Genomic DNA, 25,630 nt, shown 5'->3' on the forward strand with positions numbered 1-25,630 from the left:
CCACGCACCTTAAACCTATGTTCCCTAGTACTTGACTTGAAACACTATAAAAGGGGAAGTTTATTTTTTTGAGTTCTCTGTCTAAAGGCAGGTTATATCTCCACCACGGGCAGGGCAACGAGTGAGGTCCTGAATTCACCTTGGAACAGGGATCGATTGCCAGGCTGTTGTTATAACATAAACCACATAAAGCGCCCACCCAACTGATCCAAACGGCTCTGCAATAACTTGCTTAATGTGGTAACAGACTGATAGAGTAGCAGAACTTTCCATGTTCAAAACTGTTGCTTTTCCAATGCACACAATATGACAGAGAACCTACTGAAGTTTATGCACAGTAACAGTGAGACTCCTGAACAATTACAGTCTCTCCGGCTCCTACGCAGTGTCTAATATCCCACTTACCATTTCTGCAGCAGATTGGGAGCTCTGACCAGTTCACAAACTATGTGGACTGCTATATAATCAAGATCTACCAATGAGATGTCGAAAATAAGGGCAGGGAGGAAAGTATTAACCATCAGAGTTAAAACATAACCTTTGTAAAATCAATGGGGGCGATTCTCCCAGGCTGGCTGTGCTGCTTTGGTAGTGCAGCAGACCAGGAGACTGGTGCAGAGCCATTTCACAGGCTTCCCGCTGGGGGCCATAGCCTGCATGCGTCTCCGGCAGCTGGATTTTGGGCACCAGAGATCCGCGCAGAGCTGTATAAATTATTACAATGCACATTTGAATCTGCTTAAAAGTCATTAGCGGGCCCCGCACTGAAATGTCCGGGCCCACGAGCCTCTCGCCCCGCCACTCCCTCACGTCAGGAGTGGTTCACTCCAACGGGCTTTTGTACAACTTCCCATTTGCTGGGAGCTGGCGACCAGACCTCGCTGGAGTGAAGGGGATGTCATCGAGGCCCCCAGGAGGTTGGAGGTGGCTGGGGTACCCTGGGCATTGCCAGCCTGGGCCCCTGGAACTTCCAAAGGGGCAAAGTGCTAATGTCCAGGACACCTTGGCACTGCCTACTGGGCATTGAGCAGTGCCAAGAGTACAGGGCCTAATGGGGATCGGGCCTGTGCGGGTGGGGAATCCCGCTTCCACTCTGCATTCGGGCTGAGTGACGGAGGGAGGGAGGACAGCGATTGGGGCTGGCCATCAGGGTGGGGGGAGGCGATCAGCCTGCTGCGGGGGGGGGGGGGGGGGGGGGGTGTCAAGATTATGGCGGGGTCAGTCCGTTGGGGTGGGGGGGAGGGGGCGTTGGGACTGTGTAGGAGGGGGAGAAGTGCTGGCCGCCGGCATTGTGGGGTCACTACGCATGCGCCGATCTCTGCGCTGACAGATCATCGCACGCACAGTGGCCGCTCAGCGCGATGCTGCCGGCCCCTCCAGCCGGAATAGGCCCCACCCACTGATTTTCAACCTGATTCACGCTCGTGCAATCTGCTCTGCAGAGATTGTGGGAGATTCATTTTGAAACTCCCACAGAAAAGTCCAGCACGATTTACTCCAGTTTTTACACACATTCGACACCGAGATTCCTTTTCGGGAGAATCGCCCCCAACATGTGATGGAAATATTGGAAATAAGTGACGACCTGAAACTTTAAGTGGAAATTAATCATTGTCAAATGAGGTTTTCAATAATTCAATTTTATATCCTACTCAAACCTTGACTGACACTGTAAAATAAATCTCTCAAATCAGCAAAGACAGTGTCTTAATGCAACTAACATTTTCTCTCTGTTCTAATTGAAGATCTCCAACAGAAACACAAGGAGACCCTCCGGGAACAAACTAAAACACTGAGAGTGAACACTATCCTCATAAAGGAGAAGGTTAAGATTTTCCAGCTGGTTGATCGATATGCTGAGCTAACGGTTATTTCTACTGTTCGAGATCGGACACTTGTCGAACATGAACTGCTGGCAAGGGGCCGAGACCATGAAGAATGGAGAGAGAAAGATCTCCGGAGAGAACTGGAAAAAATTCGAACTGATCAATTGTTTCAGAGCAGCTTTTCCCAGAGAAAATCCAAATCTGGGAATTCAGAAGCAGTGAGCGGAGTGCCGGGGATTGGAAAAACAACAATGGTACAAAAGATTGTTCATGACTGGGCCAGTGGGAAAATATACCCACACTTTCAATTTGTTTTCAGTTTTAAATTCCGGGATTTGAATACGATGAACTGTAGAATAAACCTGAGGAATCTGATACTGGATCAGTATCCTTACTTTGGGAATATTCTGGGAGAGCTCTGGAGGAACCCAGAGGGATTGCTGTTTATATTCGATGGTTTGGATGAATTCAAGGACAGGATTGATTTTGCCGACAATCGGAGAAATACAGAACCCCAGTCCATGTGCACAGATCCTGAATGCTGGTGTGAAGTGTCTGACATTGTGTACAGTTTAATACAACACAAGCTGCTCCCAGGATGTTCAGTGCTCGTGACCAGCCGCCCCACTGCATTACATTTATTGGAAAAGGCTGACATCAGTGTCTGGGCTGAAATCCTGGGATTTGTTGGTGATGAACGGAAGGAATATTTCAACAAGTTTTTTGAAGATCAGACGGTGGCAGCAGCCGTTTTCAAACACGTGGAGGAGAACGAGATCCTGTACACCATGTGTTACAACCCTTCCTACTGCTGGATCCTCGGTCTGTCACTGGGTCCCTTCTTTACACAAAGAGACAGGAAACGGCAGCAAGTTCCCAAGACCATCACCCAACTATATTCCTACTATATTTACAACATTCTGAAAAACCATGGCCGAGAGATTGAAAACCCCCGTGATGTGTTACTGAAGCTCGGTGAGATGGCCTTCACAGGAGTCTCCAAGAAGAAGATTGTGTTTAGAAATGGAGATTTGATTGAGTACAATCTACAACCTTCCCAGTTCCTGTCTGGGTTCCTGATGGAGCTTTTGGAGAGAGATGTTTCTGCCCAGAGTGTGGTTTACACATTCCCACACCTCACCATCCAAGAGTTTGTAGCTGCACTCACACCATTCCTGACTCCAGATCCCGGGGAGATCGGGAAACTCCTCAGTGAAGCCCACAGTGAGGAAGATGGGCGATTTGAGATATTTCTCCGTTTTGTTGCTGGTCTCTCCTCCCCACAGTCAGCTCGACCCCTGGAGAAGTTTCTGGGTCCATTTCTTCATCAAACAACCTGCCGAGTGATTGACTGGGCGAAGGAGAAGGTTGAAGGGCAGATTGGAGACTCACAGACTGCACCTGGGAAGAGGAAGCTCCTGAACACATTCCACTACCTGTTTGAGTCTCAGAATAAAGCACTGGCTCGGAACACAGTGGGATCTATGGGAAAACTTTCATTTAGTGAACTGCGACTGACCCCGATTGACTGTGCGGTCCTGTCTCATGTCATTGGACTCTGTGATACAATAAAACACCTCGATCTAGAGGAATGCTACATTCAGTGTGAAGGGCTCCAGCGGCTGGGACCCGTTCTGCACAAATGTCAGAAGTTGAGGTAACTGTTTGGTCTCAGAGCGGATATTTTCATTGTTGAGAAGCCATTTCCTTTGTTCTAATAAAACAGAGGCATGTTCATTCGAGGACGTCAAGAGAGAAACAAAGTCCAATGGTCACGAAGTGTGGGAGAATGGCACAAAGTAATAATGCTCATTTCAGAGCAGATGCAGATATGATGGGCCGATTGGCCTCCTTCTGAACCTGTAATAAATCTATGATTCTCTGATAAAACTACATCGTTTCAAGAAGGCAGATTCTCGTGGAATAGGCGTGGGCAATAAATGTTGGCATAACCAGCGATGCCCACGTTCCTTGAATGAATAAAAACATTATTGGGATGAATTTTAAATGATTAGAGCTGTAAAGGCCTCCCTCCAAAATCTGAAAAAGGATCATTCCCTCTCCCAACAGAAACCATCTGATTCTGTACGATGCTATTCAGAAATTAGTTTCTCTTGTTCGGTACAGCTTACAGTTTGTGTTTAATTATGATCAGGATTATTTTACTGCGCTCTACCTCTGTTATGTATTACAGTCGGTGTGTGTTATATTGGGACAATGTCCCTTTATAAGTCACGTGATCACTGGTGACATCATCAGTTCAGGTTGCTTTCTGAATGCCTGCGTTGCGCTGCCTCTACTGGCAGCCTCTGTGAACTCCGTCTTGCTTCTTGGATTAACTGGTTGTAACTGAAACTCAGTGCTTCTATCATTCATTGTGGGCCTCTGAATAGAAGCAACCATTTCTTTAACCTCTATAACTCTTACAACGTCGTAAACCTTAAATTAAAATGTAGGGACAGTTTAAATTGAAACCAAAAACCCGCAGGCAGGCAGCTTTGTTTAACATGAAGTGAAATTAAAGTTTTGGCCCTTTCTGAGCTCACAAGCACAGAAACACAAATTAAACTTAAACTCATGAATTACTGTGTAATGCCCACAAACACAAATTATTACATAACAGTAAAGCCCAAGATGCTGTATTCTTTATTAATTGCTACCTACACTTGCCCTGCCAACAGCAATGATCGATGCACATATGTGTTCAGTCCCTCTGATCCTGCAATCCGTTAACAATTCTACCGATTATTTTATATTGCTTCCTCATGTACATGTTTCCTGAAAGTATCACCTCACACGTCTCTGTATTGAACTTAATCTGCCACCTATCTGTACGCTCCACCATAGTCTGTTTTTCAGTTCCAAGCTCTTCTCCTCACAGTTTACAATGCCTCAAATTGTTCTGTGATCAACAAACTTTGAAATTTTCCCTCGAGACTGCAAACCATAGAAACCCTACAGTGCAGGAAGAGGCCATTCGGCCCATCGAGTCTGCACTGACCAGAATCCCACCCAGGCCCTATCCCCATATCCCTACATATTTTACCCTCTAATCCCTCAAAGCTACACATCTCAGGACACTAACGAGCAATTTTAGCATGGCCAATCAACCTAACCCACACATCTTTAGACTGGGAGGAAACCGGAGCACCCGGAGGAAACCCACGCAGACACGAGGAGAATGTGCAAACTGCACACAGTGACCCAAGCCGGGAATCGAACCCAAGTCCCTGGAGCTGTGAAGCAGCAGTGCTAACCACTGTGCTACCGTGCCGCCCAAACACCTAGATCATTCATATATATCAGGGAAAAGCAAGGATCCCAATACCAACTGCTTGGGTTCTCCACGACAGACATCCTCCAGCCTTAAAAATATCCATTACTCTTTGTTCATCCAATTTTGTATCCACGTTGCTACTTTCCCATTTATTTTATGAGCTTATACCACAAGTCTGTTGTGTCACTGCTTCAGATGATTTTTGAATATCCATGTACACCACATCAACAGCAGAACCATCATTGACCCTTTCTGTTGCTTCCTCCAATTCACAGCAATATAAAGCCAGTCGAAAACGGCATTTTTTTTACCAACCAATGAATTTAGTTTCCTCTGTGTCGCTATTAGATTCACCATTTCCCTTTTGAACTCAGCGTGGGCCGGCTCCGAGTAGCTGAATGATCAACTGACCCTCCAACCCTCAGCTATGTTTAACACTACTGCTCCAGGCTGGAGCCGCAGACTTGACTAAATTGGATTGACCCACTCTTTTCGGTTGTGGTTACTACCTCCTGGCCCTCTCTTCATCCACTCCAACAAACTGAGATAGCTGGGAATTAAACCCGTAGCAACTGCTTGGAAAGCAACTATGCTCACTATTATATCATCATCATTGCATTTAGGGACTCCTGTGGTGTAGGTGCACCCACTGTGCTGTGAAAAAGAGAATCCCAGGACTTTGACCCAGTCACTGTGAAGGAACAGTGATATCTTTCCAAGCCAGGATGATGTGTATCTTGAAGGGAACTTCCAGGTGGAGATGTTTCCATTTATCTGCTTGTCCTTCTAGGGATAGAAATCACAAGATTGGAAGGTGCTGTGTAACGGGCCATTGGGAGTTGTTGCACTGCATCTTGTAGATGGTACACACTGCTAGCTCTGTGCCTCTGTGGTGGATGGAATGAATGTTGAAGGTGATGGGTGGAGAACCAGTCAACAAGCAGAGTTATCCTGGATGGTGGCGAGCTTCCTGAACCTTGAGCTGTGCTCATGCAGACAAGTGGATGGTATTCAATCAAATTCCTGACACGTGTCTTGTAATTGGTGGAAATGTTTTAGGAAGTGAGGAGGTGAGTTACTCTGTGCAGAAATCCTGGCCTTTAACCTTCTCTTACAGCCACAGTATTGATCTGACTCATCTGTTTCTGATCAATGGTAACACCCAGGGTGTTGATAGTTGGGGATTCATGGGGATGATAATCCCATTGAATGTAAAGGAAAATGACTGTATTCTCTCTTGGTGGAAATAGTCATCGCCTGGGACTTCTCAGCCCTTCCCTTGTTCAAGCCTTGCTAAATATGGACAGGTCCTGCATCACTGTCTTGCGGAGTTGAGAATGGTGCTGAATGTTGTGCAGACATTAGCAAACATCTCCACTTCTGACCTGATGATGGAGGAAGTGTAATTGATGAAGTAGCTGAAGATGGTTGGGCCGAGGACATTCCCCTGAGAAATTCCTGCTTTGATTTCCTGGAGATGAGATGACCCTCTCTTCACCCACTCCGACAAACTGAAATAGCTGAGAATTAAACCTGTATCAACTGCTTGGAAAGCAACTATGCTCACAATTATATCACTATCATTGCATTTCGGGACTCCTGTGGTGTAGGTGCACCCACAGTGCTGTGAGAAAGAGAGTTCCAGGATTTTGACCCAGTCACTGTGAAGGAACGGTGATATATTTCCAAGTCAGGATGGTGTGTATCTTGGAAGGGAACTTCCAGGTGGTGATGTTTCCATTCATCTGCTGCCCTTGTCCTTCCAGGGATAGAAATCACAAGACTGGACAGTGCTGTGTAACGAGCCATGGTGAGTTGTTGCACTGCATCTTGTAGATGGTCCAACAACCATAACTAACTTTGTTTGTGCTGGTATTACTCTATTTGGCAGATAGTTTTCATAGAAAGAAATCATAGGAACCCTACAGTGCAGAAAGAGGCCACTCGGCCCATCGAGTCTGTACTGACCACAATCCCAACCAGGCCCGACCTCCATATCCCTACATATTTTACCCACTAATCCCTCTAATCTACGCATCTCGGGACACTAAGGGACAATTTTTTTAGCATAGCCAATCAAACTAACCCGCACATCTTTGGACTGTGGGAGGAAACCGGAGTACCTGGAGGAAACCCACGCAGACATGAGGAGAATGTGCAAACTCCACACAGACAGTGACCCGAGCCGGGAATCGAACCCAGGTCCCTGGAGCTGTGAAGCAGCAGTGCTAACCACTATGCTACCGTGCTGCCCATTTCTCATTTCCATTGACTTCAGTTTTCCTCTGGCTCCTTTTTGCTACATGTAGCCATATGCTGCCTTGATGTCAAGGGCAGACACTCTCCTCTCTCATCCTGAGTTCAACTCTGTTGTCAGTGTTTGCATCAAGGCTGTAATGAGGTAGGGAGCTGAGTGACCCTGAGTAAGCACAAGCTTCAAGTCAGATAGCAGGTCATTGCTAATTAAGTGTCACTTGTTAGTCTTGTTAGCCTTCCATTACTGTGCTGATGATCGAGAGTAGACTGATGGGGTGGGAAATGGACAGATTGGATTTGTTCTCTCCTTTTTGTGTACGGTCAGATCTGGACAATTTCCCACTATTTTAGGTAAACATCAGTGTTGTAGCTCTACTGGAACAGCTTGGCGAGGAACAGAACAACTTCTGGAGCAGTAATCTTCAGTACAGTTACTGGAATATTGTCAAGATCTGTGGTCTTTGCAGTATCCATTATCTTTAACTATTTCTTGACGTGGAGTGAATGGAATGAGCTGATATCTGTGATGTTGTGGCCCTTTGGATGGTTCAGTCACTGAAGTTAGTTACTCATATTTGAACCATATCTTTTGCACTGATGTGCGAGTCTCCTCCACCATGAGGATGGGATATTTGTGGAGCCTCCTCCTTCTGTTGTTTCATCGTCCACTATCATTCACAACTAAATGTGGCAGGACTGCAGAGCTTACATCTGAGCCGAGGAAACCAGAATTTCCTGAATGAGGAAACCTGTTGCTGGAAAATCTCCAGTCAACCCGTCAGTGATATGAAACAGGATTTTCGGATAATCCTTTTCCTATGTGAGGATCTACTGGGAAGAGGGAACTCCCGGTATTTCCCGGAGATAGAACACTAGCCATACCTGCAGAAAATGTAGAGCCTGTTTACTGTGGAATGTAGCGGGAGACACCCCTCCCCTATAAACTAATCAAACAGAAACATTTCAACTTTCAAATGGGAGAATAATCTTTCCTGGTTGTATCAAATCTAGGGGATGGATCTTAAAGCAACAGTTAGCACAGTTTCACACTTTAACTCACCCTGAGATATTACACAGATGTTATAATGTCAATAGTTAAGAAGTACAGGGAATCCCGAGGGATCCACTCTCACAGCTTTATCATTTAACCCTCAGTAAAATGTACAATTCTCATAAAATCCTGGATTTATGTAACAGCAGATATGATTTGAATCTTTGGAAATTTGGCAGGGTCAGTGAGATTCAGGAGGGTAATTCTGATGATCAGGAAATGAGACCAGAATGTGGGACATGTTTAAAAATGACTTGCTTGTTCACAGGATGTGGGCATCACCTCCTCCAGGGCCCATTAGCAGTGGGAAATAAATGCTGGTCTAGCCAGCGACACCCATATCCCATGGACAATTAAACAAAATATACATTTTGAGAGGTATAAAAGTGGTTTCCCCCAGTAGGCAAACCAGTGAGAATTAATTGTTCAATTGTTTCAATGCTGACTATTGCCTTTTCCATTCAACAGAAAGGATTTGATATCATTTGATTTATTATTGTCACATTTATTACTGACAAAGCATAACGTACATAGGGAAGGAAAGCGTCCAGAATGCGGTGTTACAGTCACAGCTGGGGTGTAGAGAAAGATCACCTTGGGTGAGGTATAGCATCGTAACTTGAATCAGTTCACCACTCATGTTAAGTTTCTGACACAAAAATAGATCCAGCTAGTTTTCCTGCTGAACATTAGTCTGAATTTAATGTGTTTCTCACTTCCTCCGTTTAGTCTGGGTCGCAATAAAGTGGGAGATTCAGGAGTGAAACTATTGTCTGCGGCTCTGAGGAATCCAGAATGTAAAATATGGAAACTGGAGTAAGTATCAGACTGTGAGAGATTGTGTTGATAATCAGTGGATGTCTGACACTGTAAATTATTATCAGTGTCAGTAATAGTGTCATTAATAATCATTCCGCGTCATTCCTGTCCGTATTCGTGTTAAACACCACGGATTCGCTCTGATTCCTGAAATCTTTCTCTGATCTCCAGTTTGGAGAGTAACAGCCTCAGATATTCTCACCTCTGCTCTCAGTACAAACCAGTCAGTGATGTGTCTGAACCTGAGTTACAATGAACTGCGAGATTCAGGAGTGAAAGAATTATCTAATCATTTATAATTATTTTCAAAACCATTCATGAGAATAAAAAAGATGGACAAAACAATTAAATGTTTATAGAATTCCCAGATATAGCTGGTCGCATCTTCAATTTAGTTTAATTTGTCACTCAGGTTATAGATGTTTATGTCTGTCGGCTTCTCAGTTTGATTAAACATAGAAAACTGCTGTATATCGGTGAGGCAGATTACAAACTACATTGAATTCTGATGAGTTTTATCCTGAGGGATCCACTCTCAAATTTATGTTAAACGGAGCTTAAGGAGCATCTGAAAAGAGAATGCAGAGATGGAGATGGGGAGGTTTATGAAGAGAATTCCAGAACTTACAACCCAGCAGTTCAAGGCACAGCTCAGCTGGCAATGGCAATAATCACAGTGTAGAATAGTCTGAATGATGTCCCTATCAATAATGGACATTGTTTTTAAGAACACAAATAATGATACTAAATATACCATTGCTGTCAGTATTTGTGTTATTAAAAACATTACCCGCTATTAGTCGACACAAAATAAGCTTGGCAGCAAAGTTGCAGACCATGAAATAAAAGAGGCAAAGGCAGCCTGGATATGAAGTTATCTGAGTGACAGGAAACAGGCAGGAGAGGTGAACTGTACCTTTTCATTTAAAGGAAGCTGACAGTGGCTTTCCCCAGCAACCAGTACTGTGTTACTACGACTAATTTTCTTTACATGTACTACCAAATGAGACTTGGGTTTATCTAAAGATGAGATGTGAAGCTCCAGCACACGGCCATCAGACCACAGAGCGGACGCAGCATATGATAGACCGAGCTCAATCACACCAAAACCAATGGATCAGATCAGAGATCTGCTGTCTTGCCATATCTCGTAATAAATAGTGTTAGACATGCCACAAAATGTTGGACATGCTGGTTACATTAGGCGACAAGGTGGCACAGTGGTCAGCACTGCTGCTTCACAGCGCCAGGGACCAGGGTTCAATTCCGGCCTTGGGTGACTTTATGTGTAGAGTTTGCACGTTCTCCCAGTGTATGTGTGGGTTTCCCCTGGGTACTCCAATTTTCTCCCACAGTCCAAAGATGTGCAGGTTCAGTTGATTGGCTATGCTAAGTTGTCCCTTGGTATCTCAGGGTGTGTAGGTTACGGGGATTAATGGGCCATATATGTGGAGTTACAGAGATAGGCCTGGATATGATATTCTTTCAAAGAATTGGTGAAGACTCGATGGGCCAAAGGGCCTCCTTCTGCACTGTGGGAATTCTATGATTCTATAAACATGCCACAAGAATCCCCTCATTACTGATGAGGGAGGCCAGAGCATCAGTGCCATCTTCAGCCAGAAGTGCTGAGTAGAATGATTAATCTCGGCCTCCTCCTGAGGTCCCCAACATTACAGATGACAATTTGATTCACTGCATGTGAGGTAAAGAAATGACTGAAGGCGCTGCATACTGCAAAATCTGTCAGCCTGGCAGTAGCCCAGCAATGGTACTGAAGAATTGTGCTCCATAACTAACCAATCCCCTAGCCAAGCTGTTCCAGTACAGCTACAACACTGGATCTACCGGACAATGTGGAACAAAGCAGGGCAAATCCAATCTGATGAATTGCTGCTCCATCAGTCTGCTCTTGGAACGTCAGAAAAGTGTCATCCTTCCAGTGCCTCATGAACATCACTGCAGGAGTTCCTGAAGGTGATGTCCAAAGCCCAACCACCTTCAATTGCTTTATCAATGTCCTGCCTTCCATTATAATGTCAGAAGTGAGGATGCTCACAAATGATTGCACAATGCTCAGTACTGTTCACAATTCCTCAGAGACTGAAGCAGTCCATGTCCATAAACAGCAAGACCTGAACAAAACAGAAAATGGTGGAAAGGCTCAGCATGTTTGACAGCTTCTGTGGAGAGAGAACAGCTAACCCTTCGAATCTGGATGACTCTTCGACAGAGCTAGCGTCAAGGTCTGAAGAACGTTCAGGCTTAACCTGATAAATGGCAAGTAATGTTTCACTGCACAAATGCCAGGCAAGGACCATCTCCAACAGACGGGAATCTAACCATATTCCCTTTACATTGAATGGCAGCACCATCGCTGAATCCTCGACCATCAACATCCCGAGTGGTGGGGGCGCACTGGGACCATTGAACAGACACAGCTGTAAACACTATGGCTCCAAGGGTAGATCACAGTCTGGGAATTCGGAGATGAGGAACTCGCCTCCTGTCTCCCAAATTTTTGCCCACCATCTCCAAGGCACAAGTCAGCAGTGTGATGGAATCCGCTCATCTTGCTGGATTGACTGCAGCTTCAAAAACACTGAAGAAGCTCATCCATGGAAAAGGAGCCCACTGGATCAGCAGGCCATTCACCAAATTAAACATTGACTGTCTCAACCACTGACGCACAGTGGCAGTATTTTACCACATACAAGGCGGAATGTAGCAGCTCACCGAGGTTCCTGAGCCAGCATCATCCAAACAGGCACTATCCATCACCGAGATGGCCAAGGATATCAGAAGGATGGGACACCAACCAGCTTCAGATTTCTTTCCAAACCACACACCATTCTGACTTGGAATATATTGCTTTTCCATCACTGATGCGGGATCATAATCCCGGATGTCCCTTCCTCGCGGTTTTGTACCAGATGCTCTGCAGAATTTAAGAAGATGGCTCACCACCTCCTTCTCAAAGGCAATTGGGGATGGGCTGCAAGTGTTTGTATTGCCAGTGATACCATCACCCCTTGAAAGAATTAATAAAGACAAGCGCTACCCACTGTAGGGATGGGTAATTGTGCCTGTGTGTAACCCAAACTCAGTCACAGAAGAGAGAAAAAACAGCTGCAACAGGACAGATTGTGTGACCATTGCACAGGCCAGAGGAATTCTCAAGATAGATCTGGTGGAACTATTCAATATACTCAGCGAGGGTCTCAAATGTCCTGGTGTTGTGCTGTGTTCCATACAACCTGGATCTAGAGTGGAGAAGCTTTGAAGAAAGTGTGATGCAATACAATGTTGACCAGATGCTTCATGATGAGGAACCCCATGGACCACAGGCCAGGGGCATGGGATATGTGTCAGGGAGGATGGAGATTCAGTAATGCAGACATGTTTTCCATGAACCTGAACTCACACAGCCATTCAGTGTAATAAATCTTCACCATCTCCAGCCCTGTTGCTGTTTCTGTGAATGTTTTATAATTTCCCTGGAGCCGTCACTACATGAAACAAAGGTATTGGAATTGTATTGACCTCATTCAGTGCTGTATTTCCCATCTCCCATTCCCAGTGAACTGTTAAAGACCCAGTAATATGGTGAAGGATTTTTTTAGTGGTGCTCCATCTCTGAATTTACTGAAAATACATACGTAACAAAGTGACCAGTAACAACAAAGTATAACCCTGTGAAACCCAAGGAAGCAACCCCACCATGACAACCACCCCCATCCCCGCACTTTCCGCTGAGCTGCAGGCAGCATCTTACCTCTCTCCTCTCCTCTGGGAATTTCGATGACCGTGGCCTTTGTCCTCGGATTTCCTGAGTCCTGGAAGGATCCGGCCAACTGCGGGTCCTCTGCACAGATGCTGGAGTTGTCTCTGTCATCATAGCTTCGTGAGGTGCTTGTGTCACAGTCGGAGCAGAAGGGGACCCACTGCCCACACCAGGGGCATCCTGAGAGGAGCTCCCAAATGCTGCAGGCAGCCGCTCCTCTATCCATTCAGGACAAACTGGACCGTCCCTGCTCAGCTGGGGAGGTCCTGGCAGTTACTCCAGGCACATTTTCCCACCCCTCCCGCAGCCCGTGTTCCACAGAGCTCATGGAGATGGTGAGAACCTGCAGGCTCATGTGTATTTCCTGTGGGTGATAGGCTGGATGTGACTCTCCATGAAGGTCACCAATCTCTCTGTGGAGGATGCTATTTGTGCTCATACCTGAGACATGGTAACACTGCTGGCCTGGATTGACTCCATCCTTTGTGTGTGGATACACAGAGCCTTTGGAAACTCCACCGAATGTTAAAATATCTTACACTGCAGCTCCAGTATCTGCTGCATTGTTAAAGACTCCAGTCACATTTCATCGACCTGAAGCTGGCAATGACCTGTCCTCTCGAGTGTGAGTGAACTCAGCTATTCCTGCCTTCATCAGCTGCTCGGGTTTGTGTGTGCTGTCCTGTGCTGCCAGATTGTAACCCCTTTGCTACTCGTGTGAGACAGAATCAGCTCTGGTGGAGGTTATGGGGAATAATGTGACAGAGCACCCTCTGTGAACACCTCCTCTTCTTCCAAGGTGGACACTTGTCTCCCTCTCGCAGCAGCTGTTGATTTGTGAGAGAGTGAGGGATGTGAGAGGGTAATGCACATTCCAACATGTCCTGGAGACTGTTCCTCATCCAGAGCTCCATGTGACCAATGGAAGACACACAAGCACCAGGTTTTGGACTCAGCAGCAGAGCCTCTTCTGTGCCCATCCATTCACTCACTCACTCTCTCTGGATCCACAACCCATCTCACCATCAGCGATTGCCCACCCAGCCTCCAGGTCTCCCAGCTCCAGCACTGCATCTTCCATTGGCATAAGGATGACACAATCCAGCCACTGTCACTCTTGGCTCCTTCTCTGACATTGTCTGCCCCCTTCTACAAGCACATAAATTTCCATTGTTACTCACCCATCAAAGACACACACAAGCCTATGGTGCTGCCAGACTGCCCATCATGGGACCACCAGGATGGTCACTCCATGTCGGCAGTGCAGCAGTCATCTCTGACTGACCGGAACCCTTCACAGAGAGGCTGACATGTTCCTGAAGATTGATGCTGCTGTCTGGACATTGCCAGTGTCTGGGTGGAGATGTTCTTTCCACAATTTCTCTTTCATCCTTATTCACATATCAGCCTGTAAGTTTAACGCTCTCCTTGTCAGAACATATCAGGTTATTGATCCTTCTGCCTCACTGCAGCCATGTGCTGCCTGCTCTGGCCCTCGGCAGTTTCTATCCAGCCTTGTTTCGGTTGATGTGACAAGTCTCGTCCTCCAGTCCTGAGGGAACAGAACCTCCCTCCAAACCGATATAGCCTTGAGAATTTCCAGGGAAGTGTCAGCGAATTGAGTTTAATCTGCCTTCTGCCATTTCAGCCCTTTGTTCATTAACCAGGGCTCCCTCACTGCTCCCTTCAGAGCCTTTAAAAGTGCTGCTGTCTGCCTTTAAATCTGGTGCCAGCATTGCCTGAATGGGGTCTTCCCCTGCAGTCAGTGATTAAGCTCTGGAATACACAGGGTTTTGGGGGAAGGTGGGGGAATGACACTTAGTGCTTTTCTCAATCGGAGAGTCAGTGCAGACACTGTGGGCCGAATGGCCTCCTACTGCTCTGTAACAATTCAGTAATTCTGCCTGTGCTGCTTCAGTGCACGGATTTCCCGAACCTGTCAGATATTTACGTGCCAGTTCTGGCAATAGTGTGGAGTTGGTTAGTTCAGTTGGTTCATGTCTCGAGTGTGATGTAGAATGACGCTAATGTTGAGGGTTTGGTCTTCGCACCGGCTGTGGGGTTCATGGAGTCCCACCTCCTCCCATTGCCTCACGTTTACTAAGTTGTGTCCCTGAAGCTACATGTAACTAATTGTCCCTCTCTATTGGAGAGGAATACAAAGAACGAAGAAAATTACAGCACAGGAACAGGCCCTTCGGTCCTCCAAGAGTGCACCGACCATGCTGCCCGACTTAACTGATACCCCCTCCCTTCCGGGGACCATATCCCTCTATTCCCATCCTAATTCATGTCCTTGTCAAGACGCCCCTTAAACGTCACCACCATATCCGCTTCTACTACCTCCCCCGGCAACGAGTTCCAGGCGCTCACTACTCTGTGTAAAAAATCTGCCATGTACATCTCCTTTAAACCTTGCCCCTCGCACCTTAAACCTATGCCCCCTAGCAATTGACTCTTCCACCCTGTGAAAAAGCTTCTGACTATCCACTCTGTCCATGCCCCTCATAATCTTGTAGACCTATATCAGGTCTCCCCTCAACCTCCGTCGCTTCAGTGAGAACAAACCAAGTTTCTCCAACCTCTCCTCATAGCTAATGCCCTCCATACCAGGCAACATCCTGGTAAATCTTCTGTACCCTCTCCAAAGCCTCCACATCCTTCTGGTAGTGTGGCGACCAGAATTGAACACTATATTCTAAGTGCGGCCGATCGAAGGTTCTATAAAGCTGCAACGTGACTTGCCAATTTTTAAACTCAATACCCCGGCCGATGAAGGCAAGCATGCCGTATGCCTTCTTGACTACCTTCTCCACCTGCATTGCCACTTTCAGTGACCTGTGTACCTGTACACCCAGATCCCTTTGCCTATCAGTATTAACATTTTATTGAGGACTATGGCTACTAACACTGTCCACATTGCAACATCACCAACTTCCAGTTGAAATATCGATACATTTCCAACCATTATCTTCACAGAATTCTTACGGTGCACAATGAGGCCATTTGGCCATCGTGTCTGCACCAGCTCATCAAATTAGCATGAGGAATTTGAGTCATTCTCCAGCATTTTTCTCGTATCCTCGCTCACTCTTTATATTCAAATAATCATCTGATTCCTTTTTGACTACTTTGATTCAGCCTCCTTCCACCACACTTCCCGGCTGTGAATTCCAGACCCGAACCACTGGCAGTGTGAAAAAGGTTTATCTCTCATCATCATCAACCCCACCACACACTCCATTCCTGAGCCACTGACCATCCCATGTCCCTCCCTGTGACTCAGGGTAAGTTTCTTAAAGACTTGATTAGTTGTAAGTATTCGCATTCCAACCATTATTCATGTAAATTAAGTCTGTGTCTTTATAAGCTCTGTTTGTGAACAGAATTCCCACTCACCTGAAGAAGGGGCTTGCAGCTCCGAAAGCTTGTGTGGCTTTTGCTACCAAATAAACCTGTTGGACTTTAACCTGGTGTTGTTAAACTTCTTACTCAGGGTAAGGACATGGGAATCCTGTGCTCTTCCCTTGCACCATCATCCTTTTTGTCATTTAATCAGCCTGGCACTTCCATTTTGTTCTTTCCTTGTCACCCGCCCATCCCCAGCTCCCTGTCACTTAAAACAATTTAGTTCACTGCTACTCCCAAGTTTTAAGTTTAGCTAATTGAACTGAAACTCAATCTGTTTCTCTCTTCACAGATATTGCCTGACCTGATGAGAGTCTCCAACATATTCATATTTCAGATTTACAGCATCAATAGAATTTTGCCTTCTGTATCAACTGAAGTTGTGTTTCTTGAATGTCCCGCGCTGTACATTATTATTGTTAATGATCTTATTCTTAAAAACACTGGATTTACCCTGATTCCTGTTATTTTTCTCTCTCTGATCTCCAGTCTCCATCGTAACGATCTCTCAGATTCTTGTGCCGAGGACCTGGCCTCTGCTCTCAGTACAAACCGCTCACTGATACATCTGAATCTGGGTTTCAATAAACTGGGAGATTCCGGAGTGAAACAGCTGTCTGTGGCTCTGAGGAATCCGGACTGTAAAATACAGAAACTGCAGTAAGTAGCAGACTGTGTGAGATTGTGTTTATAATAACTGAATATTCAACAATATAATTTCACCACTGGTATTTGTATAAAAAACACTGCCCATTACTATTGGCGTCAGTTATGAATAAGGAAAACTGCTTTTCCTCTGACTCCTGTTGCTTCTCTCTCTGATCCCTGAGCAATGGGATGTCAGTCCCACAGATCCTTATGTTGAGGGAGTGGGGGAATAATGTTATGGTTCACCCTCTGAGGTCCTCTCCTCCTCCTCAGATGTGCACGGCTCTCCCCGGGCACAGCATCCATTGATTTGTGAAAAGGGGGAGAGTGAGTGGATGACAGTAAATGGAGGACAGGACATGGTGGTGGAGTCACTCTGTTAGTAACAGATGTCAGTACAATAGCGAGAGGTGAACTTAGTTCCAATGATCAAGATGCAGAATCAGTTTGGGTAGAGATAAGAATTAACAAAGTTAAAAGATCACTTGTGGGAATCATTTATAGGCCCCGAACAATATTCAGAATCTTCGACACAATACACAGGAATATGAATGGGGTCTTGTAAAAACATTCTGCAATAATCACAGGTGATTTTAACATTCATGTACAAAGAAGAACAAAGAGCCATGCAGCACAGTGACAGGCCCTTCGGCCCACCAAGCCTGCGGCGACTCCTCATTCTTATTCAGACCCAGTACTTATTGCTCATACGCAGTTTCTATTCCTCTGTTCATCTTCCGTTCATGTTTCTGTCAAGATAAACCTTGAACATTGGGAACGTGCCTGCTTCCGTCAACTTCACTGGCTGCGCATTCGAGGCACCCACCACTCTCTATGTGAAAACTTTCCCCGCATGTCTCCTCTAAACTTTCCCCCTCTTGCCTTCAAACTGTCCCGTCTTGTAGTTGATTTTTCCACCCTGGGGAAAAGACTCCAACTATCAACCATATATCTGCCTCTATCAGGTCACCCCTCAGCCTCCGTCTTTCCAGTGAAAACAATCCGAGTTTATTCAACTTCTCTTCATACCTTAACCAGACCAGGCAACATCCTTGTAAACCTTCTTTGTACCTTCTCCAAAGCAGCCACATCCTTCTGGTTGTCTGGCGATCAGCACTGCACGCAATATTCCATGTTGGGCCCAACTAAAGTTTAATACAGCTGTAACATAACTTGCCAACTTTTATACTTGATGCCCTGGCCAATGAAGCAAGCATGCTGCATGCCTTGTTGACCAAGTTATCCACCTGTGTTACCGCTTTCAGGGATCAATGGACAAGTACGCACAGATCCATCTGTATGTCAATGCTCCTGTTATTGTTTTCAGACAGGGAAGACAGGGGGACGACCATGTGGAGTTGTATCAAATTATAGAAATAAACCTTTCCCTTTTGTTTTAGGAGACAATAACCAGGGGCATAGATTTAAGGCATTGGGGAGGAGTTTCAGAGGAGAATTGAAGATGGCACAGTGGTTAGCATTGCTGCCTCACAACGTCAGGGACCTTTGTTTAATTCTGGCCTCGGGTGACTGCCTGTGTGGAGCTTGCATGGTCCCCCCGTGTGTGCGTGTTTCCGTCAGGTACTCTGGTTTCCTCACACAGTCCAAAGATGTGTAGGTTAGGTGGATCGACCATGCGAAATTATCATTCCGTGTCCTAAGGTATGTAGTTTCAGTGGATTTTCCAAGGTAAATGTCCAGGGATAAGCAGGTGTGTGGGCCTGGCTTTTTCGGACAGTCAGTGCAGAGTCAATGAGGCGATTGGGCACCTTCTGCACAGTGGGGATTCTATGGTTGTGGGAAAGGTTTATTCACCCAGAGGGTGGTGGGAATCTGGACCTCACTGTCTGAAAGGGTGGTGGAGTCAGGAACACTCGCAACATTTAAGAAGCATTCAGACAAGCACTTGAAATGCCACAGCAGACAAGGCTATGGAGCAAGTGGTGGAAATGGATTAGAATAGATTGGTGCTTGATGGCTGACACAGACACGATGGGCCGAAGGGCCTCTTTCTGTGCTGAAAAACTCTTTGTTATGAACCAGAACCTGAATTTTCACTGATTCCTGTGATTTCTCTCTCTCTGATCCCAATGCAGTGGAATGTCAATCACATTGATTTTTGTGCCCTGGGTGTAGGGGAATAATGTGATGGTGACTCTATGAGGACCCGTTCACATGCTTACGGGGGACACACGTCACCCAGTCACACAACCCTTGATTTGTGAGGAAGAGTAAAGAATGAATGGAGGCAATTGTTAAGATGCAGACCAGAAACTCCAAGGTGTTTTGTGAAGTTAGCCTGGGCCCTTGGTTTTACATTTGATTTTGGCATTGATGAGCATGAGGTGTTTCACTCCAGGTATGAATGAAGTGACCCACTAGGATGCTATTATCAAACACGGTTTATTTAAGAATGCAGTTAGAATATAACAACAAGAATTAGCATAACATTTACCAATTGCAAGACTTAAACATGACACAGTATAACTCTTAACAGCTAGCTATCTCTGTTGTTCCAATATAAAGCAATACCCACAGACATACACCCTTCTCCAACATTAGTTAGCACAAAAACAAGTATGCTCACGTGATGCCGATTTCCAGCTTTTTACCACTTTCGGACAGCCAACAGACAATTGTTTTCAGAGAAGGATGTCGCCTCCGAACAGCCCAACCGCAGAGAGGTCACCCCAGTCTCTGACAGCTTCCAACACAGCAACACTTAAACAGCAAAAACTCCAACTTCAGAGAGGGAAACAGCACTGCTGTTTGTCTTAACTTCAAGCAGCTTCTGAAAGCAGAATTAAAACTAGAATGTTCTGTGAAAAATAGCTGTCCCTCAGTCACATGACATAACCTGTCAATCACCCGCAATCAAGCTCTACTCTGCCATCCCAGGGGAAACACTGAAACAACAGAACACTGCATTAGTTCAGATTAAAATCAACATGATGTCAATTATACTGCTTCAGTAACAATAAAGGAAACCAGCTACAGATAGCACGGTGCCGACAACATAACCTGCATAGAAACATGATTAAAATAGAAACTAGAAGCAGGAGTCGGCCATTCGGCCCTTCGAGCCTGCTCCGCCATTCATTTTGTTCATGGCTGATCATCAAATTCAATATCCTTCAATATTCAGTATATTTCTTCAAGACATAGTTTGTAACAAAATGTACATTCCAACACGTCCCTCAGCCGGTTCCATGTGACTGGTGATGGGCACACAAGCCCTGTGTGTTGCAGGCACCAGAGAGTCTCCTGTGTCCATCCATTCGACCGCACACTCTCAGCTCCACAACCAGTATCACAATCAGCGATTTCCCACACTATCTGCTGTTCTCCCAGCTCCAGGGCTGCTAATTCTACGTGTAAGGATTAAAAGATCTGGACGCTGTCATCGTTTTTACTTCATTCCCTGACCTTTCGTGCTCTCTTCTACAAGCGCATAAAGTTCCATTGTTACTCTCCCATCAAAGACACAAGCCTATACTGGTGAGAACCTGACTGACCATCATGTCTACACAGGGAAAGCCTCTTGCCTGTGACCATCCCATTCTCACAGTGCGAGAGTTATCTGACTAACTAGAACCCTGCAGAGAGAGGCTGACATGTCTCTGACAGTCGATGCTGCTGTCTGGGCATTGCCTGTGTCTGTGTGGGGAATGACCTTTCTACCATTTCACTTTCATTCTCATTCGACCCCATATGCCCCAGATTATATGCTATAAAATGCTTCACCACCTTGTCAGAATTTGGCAAGTTATTCATCCTTTTGCCTCATGCAACCATATAACCCACGCCTACTCAGGTCTCCAGTAATCTCCATCCCGATATACTTGGATTGATGTGGCAGATACTCTCCAGTCCTGAGAGAACAGAAATTTGCTCCAGACTCACGTAGCCTTGGGGAAGAGTACCAAGTGTTGCCAAGTGCATCATTGAATTGAGTTTAACCTTTCTCCTCCCATTTCAGCCCTGTGTTCAGTAACCAGGCGTTCCTCACTGGTCTCTCCAGAGCTGCTGTCTATCAAAGTGCTGCACGTGCCAGCATTGCCTGAACCGGGACTTCCCCTGCAGCGAGTGGTTAAGGGCTGGAGTTCATTGTCTGGGAGTGTGGTGGAGACACGTTCAGTTGAACATTTCCAAAGGGAATTGGATTATGATCTGAAAAGGAAGATTGTGCAGGGTTACGGGGAGAATTTGGGGGAATAACACTTAGTAAATTGCTCAGTCAGAGAGTCAGTGCAGAGAGCATGGGCCGAATGGTCTCCTTCTGCTCTGTAACAATTCTCTGATTCTACCTGAGAGAGATACCAATGGCCCTTTGTGGACACTGGCTAAATTACCTAACCCTGTTGACACTGCAACATCACCAGCTTCCAGTTAAAATCTCGATACATTTCCAACCATTATCTTCACAGAATTATTGCGGAGCACCACGAGGCGAAATGTGTCTGCACCGGCTCACCAAACTAGGATTAGGAATTTGTCTCATTCGACTGCCTTCTCCTCGTATCTTTGCACATTGTTTCATTCGATTGTTCATCGACTGCCCTCTGTGATGCCTCGATTCAGCCTGCCTCCAACACACTTCCAGGCTGTACATTCCAGATCCGTACCACTGGCATCGTGAAAAAGGTTTCTCTCTCATCATCTTCAACCCCACCACACACTCCATTCCTGAGCCACTGACCATCCCATGTCCCTCCCTGTGACTCAGGGTAAGTCATAATGTGACAAGCCCACGGATAACCTCACGATGCTCCACTTCTCCAGCTTCCACCCTAAACACGTTAAAGAAGCCATCCCCTACGGACAAGCCCTCCGTATACACAGGATCTGCTCGGATGAGGAGGATCACAACAGACACCTCCAGACGCTGAAAGATGCCCTCATAAGAACAGGATATGGCGCTCGACTCATTGATCAACAGTTCCAACGCGCCACAGTGAAAAACCGCACCGACCTCCTCAGAAGACAAACACGGGACACAGTGGACAGAGTACCCTTCGTCGTCCAGTACTTCCCCGGAGCGGAGAAGCTACGGCATCTCCTCCGGAGCCTTCAACATGTCATTGATGAAGACGAACATCTCGCCAAGGCCATCCCCACACCCCCACTTCTTGCCTTCAAACAACCACGCAACCTCAAACAGACCATTGTCCGCAGCAAACTACCCAGCCTTCAGGAGAACAGTGACCATGACACCACACAACCCTGCCACAGCAACCTCTGCAAGACGTGCCGGATCATCGACACAGATGCCATCATCTCACGTGAGAACACCATTCGCCAGGTACACGGTACATACTCTTGCAACTCGGCCAACGTTGTCTACCTGATACGCTGCAAGAAAGGATGTCCTGAGGCATGGTACATTGGGGAAACTATGCAGACGCTGCGACAACGGATGAATGAACACCGCTCGACAATCACCAGGCAAGACTGTTCTCTTCCTGTTGGGGAGCACTTCAGCGGTCACGGGCATTCGGCCTCTGATATTCGGGTAAGCGTTCTCCAAGGCGGCCTTCGCGACACACGACAGCGCAGAGTCGCTGAGCAGAAACTGATAGCCAAGTTCCGCACACACGAGGACGGCCTCAACCGGGATATTGGGTTCATGGCACACTATTTGTAACCCCCACAGAGTTTCACTGGCTGTCTTGTCTGGAGACAATACACATCTTTTTAGCCTGTCTTGATGCTCTCTCCACTCACATTGTTTTGTTTCTTAAAGACTTGATTAGTTGTAAGTATTCGCATTCCAACCATTATTCATGTAAATTGAGTTTGTGTCTTTATATGCTCTGTTTGTGAACAGAATTCCCACTCACCTGAAGAAGGGGCTTGCAGCTCCGAAAGCTTGTGTGGCTTTTGCTACCAAATAAACCTGTTGAACTTTAACCTGGTGTTGTTAAACTTCTTACTCAGGGTAAGGACATGGGAATCCTGTGCTCTTCCCTTTCACCATCATCCTTTTTGTCATTTAATCACTCCGGCACTTCCATTTTGTTCTTTCCTTGTCACCCGCCCATCCCCAGCTGCCTGTCACTTAAAACAATTTAATTCACTGCTACTTCCAAATTTTAATTTTAGCTCATTGAATTGAAACTAAATCTGTTTCTCTTTTCACAGATATTGCCTGTCCTGCTGAGATTTTCCACATATTTTATTCATATTTCAGATTTACAGCATCAATATAATTTTGCCTTCTGTATGAACTGAAGTTGTGTTTCTTGAATGTCCCGCGCTGTACATTATTATTGTTAATGATCTTATTCTTAAAAACACTGGATTTACCCTGATTTCTGATATTTTTCTCTCTCTGATCTCCAGTCTCTACGGTAACGATCTCACTGATTCTTGTGCCAAGGACCTGGCCTCTGCTCTCAGTACAAACCGCTCACTGATAGATCTGGATCTGGGTTACAATAAACTGGGAGATTCCGGAGTGAAACTGCTGTCTGTGGCTCTGAGGAATCCGGACTGTAAAATACAGAAACTGGAGTAAGTAGCAGACTGTGAGAGATTGTGTTTATAATAACTGAATATTCAACAATATAATTTCACCACTGGTATTTGTATAAAAACACTGCCCATTACTATTGGCATCAGTTATGAATAAGGAAAACTGCTTTTCCTCTGACTCCTGTTGCTTCTCTCTCTGATCCCTGAGCAATGGGATGTCAGTCCCACAAATCCTTATGTTGAGGGTGTGGGGGAATAATGTTATGGTTCACCCTCTGAGGTCCTCTCCTCCTCCTCAGATGTGCACAGCTCTCCCAGGACACAGCATCCATTGATTAGTGAAAGGGGGAGAGTGAATAGATGACAGTAAATGGAGGACAGGACATGGTGGTGGAGTCTCACTGTTAGTAACAGATGTCAGTACAGTCGCGAGAGGTGAACTTAGTTCCAATGATCAAGATGCAGAATCAGTTTGGGGAGAGATACGAATTAACAAAATTTAAAAAGTCACTTGTGGGAATCATTTATAGGCTCCTAAAAAGTCACAATCTCCGACACAGTACACAGGAAAAATAATGGGGTCTCGTAAAAACATACTGCAATGATCATGGGTGATTTAAATCTTCTTATACAAAGAAGAACAAAGAACCATACAACAGGCCCTTCAGCCCACCAAGCCTCTGGTGACTCCTAGTCCTTATTCAGACCCAGTACTTACTGCCCACTTGCGGTTTCTATTCCTATGTTCATCTCCTGTTCATGTATCTATAAAGATGCATGTTGGACATTGGTAACGTGCCGACTTCCACCACCTACATTGGCAGTGCATTCAAGGCACCCACCACCCTCTGTGAAAACTTTCCCATAATTGTGTATACCTCCATCAGGTCATCACTCAGCCTCCCTTTTGTTTTGAAAACAATCGTGTTTATACAACCTCTCCTCATAACTTAACCCTCCTTGACCAGGCAACATTCAGGTAAACCTTCTTTGCACCCTCTCCAAGCATCCGCATCTTTCGAGTAGTGAACTGCAAGCAATATTCAAATGTGCCCAACTAAAGTTTCATACAGCTATAACATAACTTGCCAACTTTTATACTCGATGCCCTGGTCGATGAACACAAGCATGCTCTCTGCCTTCTTGACCACCTCATCCACCTGTGTTGCCACTTTCAGGGATCTGTAGACTTGTACACACAGATCCCTCTGTAGGTCAATGCTCCTATGGCTTCTTCCATTTACTGTATAAATCGCTCAGATTGTCAAAAGTTGAATAGAAGATTCGTTCACAGAATCTATTCAAGCAATTTCTCGGAGAAGCGCGTTCCAGTGCCAATCACACAACAAGCTGTTTTAGACATGGTGATGTGCAAATGTGTGGCGTTTCCAACAAAAATAGATTCCTTTCATTTGAAAAACAGCAACAGAAGTGTTCCAACTGTTGCTAATTCAAGGACTGTATTAGATTAAGCGAAGATGTGGCACCGGGGTTGGCACTGCTGCCTCACAGCGTCAGATTCCCAGATTCATTCCAGCCTTGGACGACTGTCTGTGGAGTTTTCACGTTCTCCCCGTGTCTGTGTGGGTTTCCTCTGGCTGCTCCTGTTTCCTCCCACAGTCCAAAAACTGCAGGTTGGGTGGATTGGCCATGCTAAATTGCCCGTTAGTGTCCAAGATGTGTAGGTTAGGTGGATTAGCGGCGTAAATATGTGGGGTTACGGGAAGCTGGGCAACTGCAGATCTATTAGTCTGACATTGATGGTATGGAAATCCTATAATAATCTATAATAAAGGAAGTGATAACAGAACACTTCGAAATTAATGGCAGGATTAGACAGGGCCAACATGTATTTATGAAAGGCTGGCACGGTGACACAGTGGTTAACATTGTTGCATCACAGCCAGGGGCCCGGGTTCAATTCCAGCCTTGGGTGACTGTGTGGAGTTTCTACATTCTCCCCGTGTCTGTGTGTGTTTCCTCTGGGTGCTCCGGTTTCCCCCCACACTCCAAAGAGATGCATGGTAGCTGGATTGGCCATGGTAAAATTGCCCTTAGTGTCCCAAGATGTGTAGGTTAGGTGGATT

The 25,630-nt window shown here is 45.8% G+C and overlaps 1 protein-coding gene across 2 annotated transcripts in view; it reads left to right on the forward strand.

Moving 5' to 3' along the window:
- Positions 1-3,245: 3,245 nt before the first annotated feature.
- The window catches only part of LOC144486505 (NACHT, LRR and PYD domains-containing protein 3-like), a 29,769-nt gene continuing 7,384 nt past the window's right edge, over positions 3,246-25,630 (forward strand). Inside the window, exons 1-4 of one of the 2 annotated variants that reach the window (XM_078204546.1) lie at positions 3,246-3,483; positions 9,140-9,226; positions 16,911-17,081; positions 23,412-23,582. In XM_078204546.1, the coding sequence (XP_078060672.1) occupies positions 3,311-3,483; positions 9,140-9,226; positions 16,911-17,081; positions 23,412-23,582 (602 nt within the window). In that variant the 5' untranslated portion in view covers positions 3,246-3,310. The remainder of the gene's footprint in view (positions 3,484-9,139; positions 9,227-16,910; positions 17,082-23,411; positions 23,583-25,630) is intronic. The other variant, XM_078204547.1, reaches the window with a different exon arrangement.

Source organism: Mustelus asterias, unplaced genomic scaffold (assembly GCF_964213995.1).
Source record: "Mustelus asterias unplaced genomic scaffold, sMusAst1.hap1.1 HAP1_SCAFFOLD_374, whole genome shotgun sequence".
Classification (NCBI taxonomy): Eukaryota; Metazoa; Chordata; class Chondrichthyes; order Carcharhiniformes; family Triakidae; genus Mustelus; species Mustelus asterias.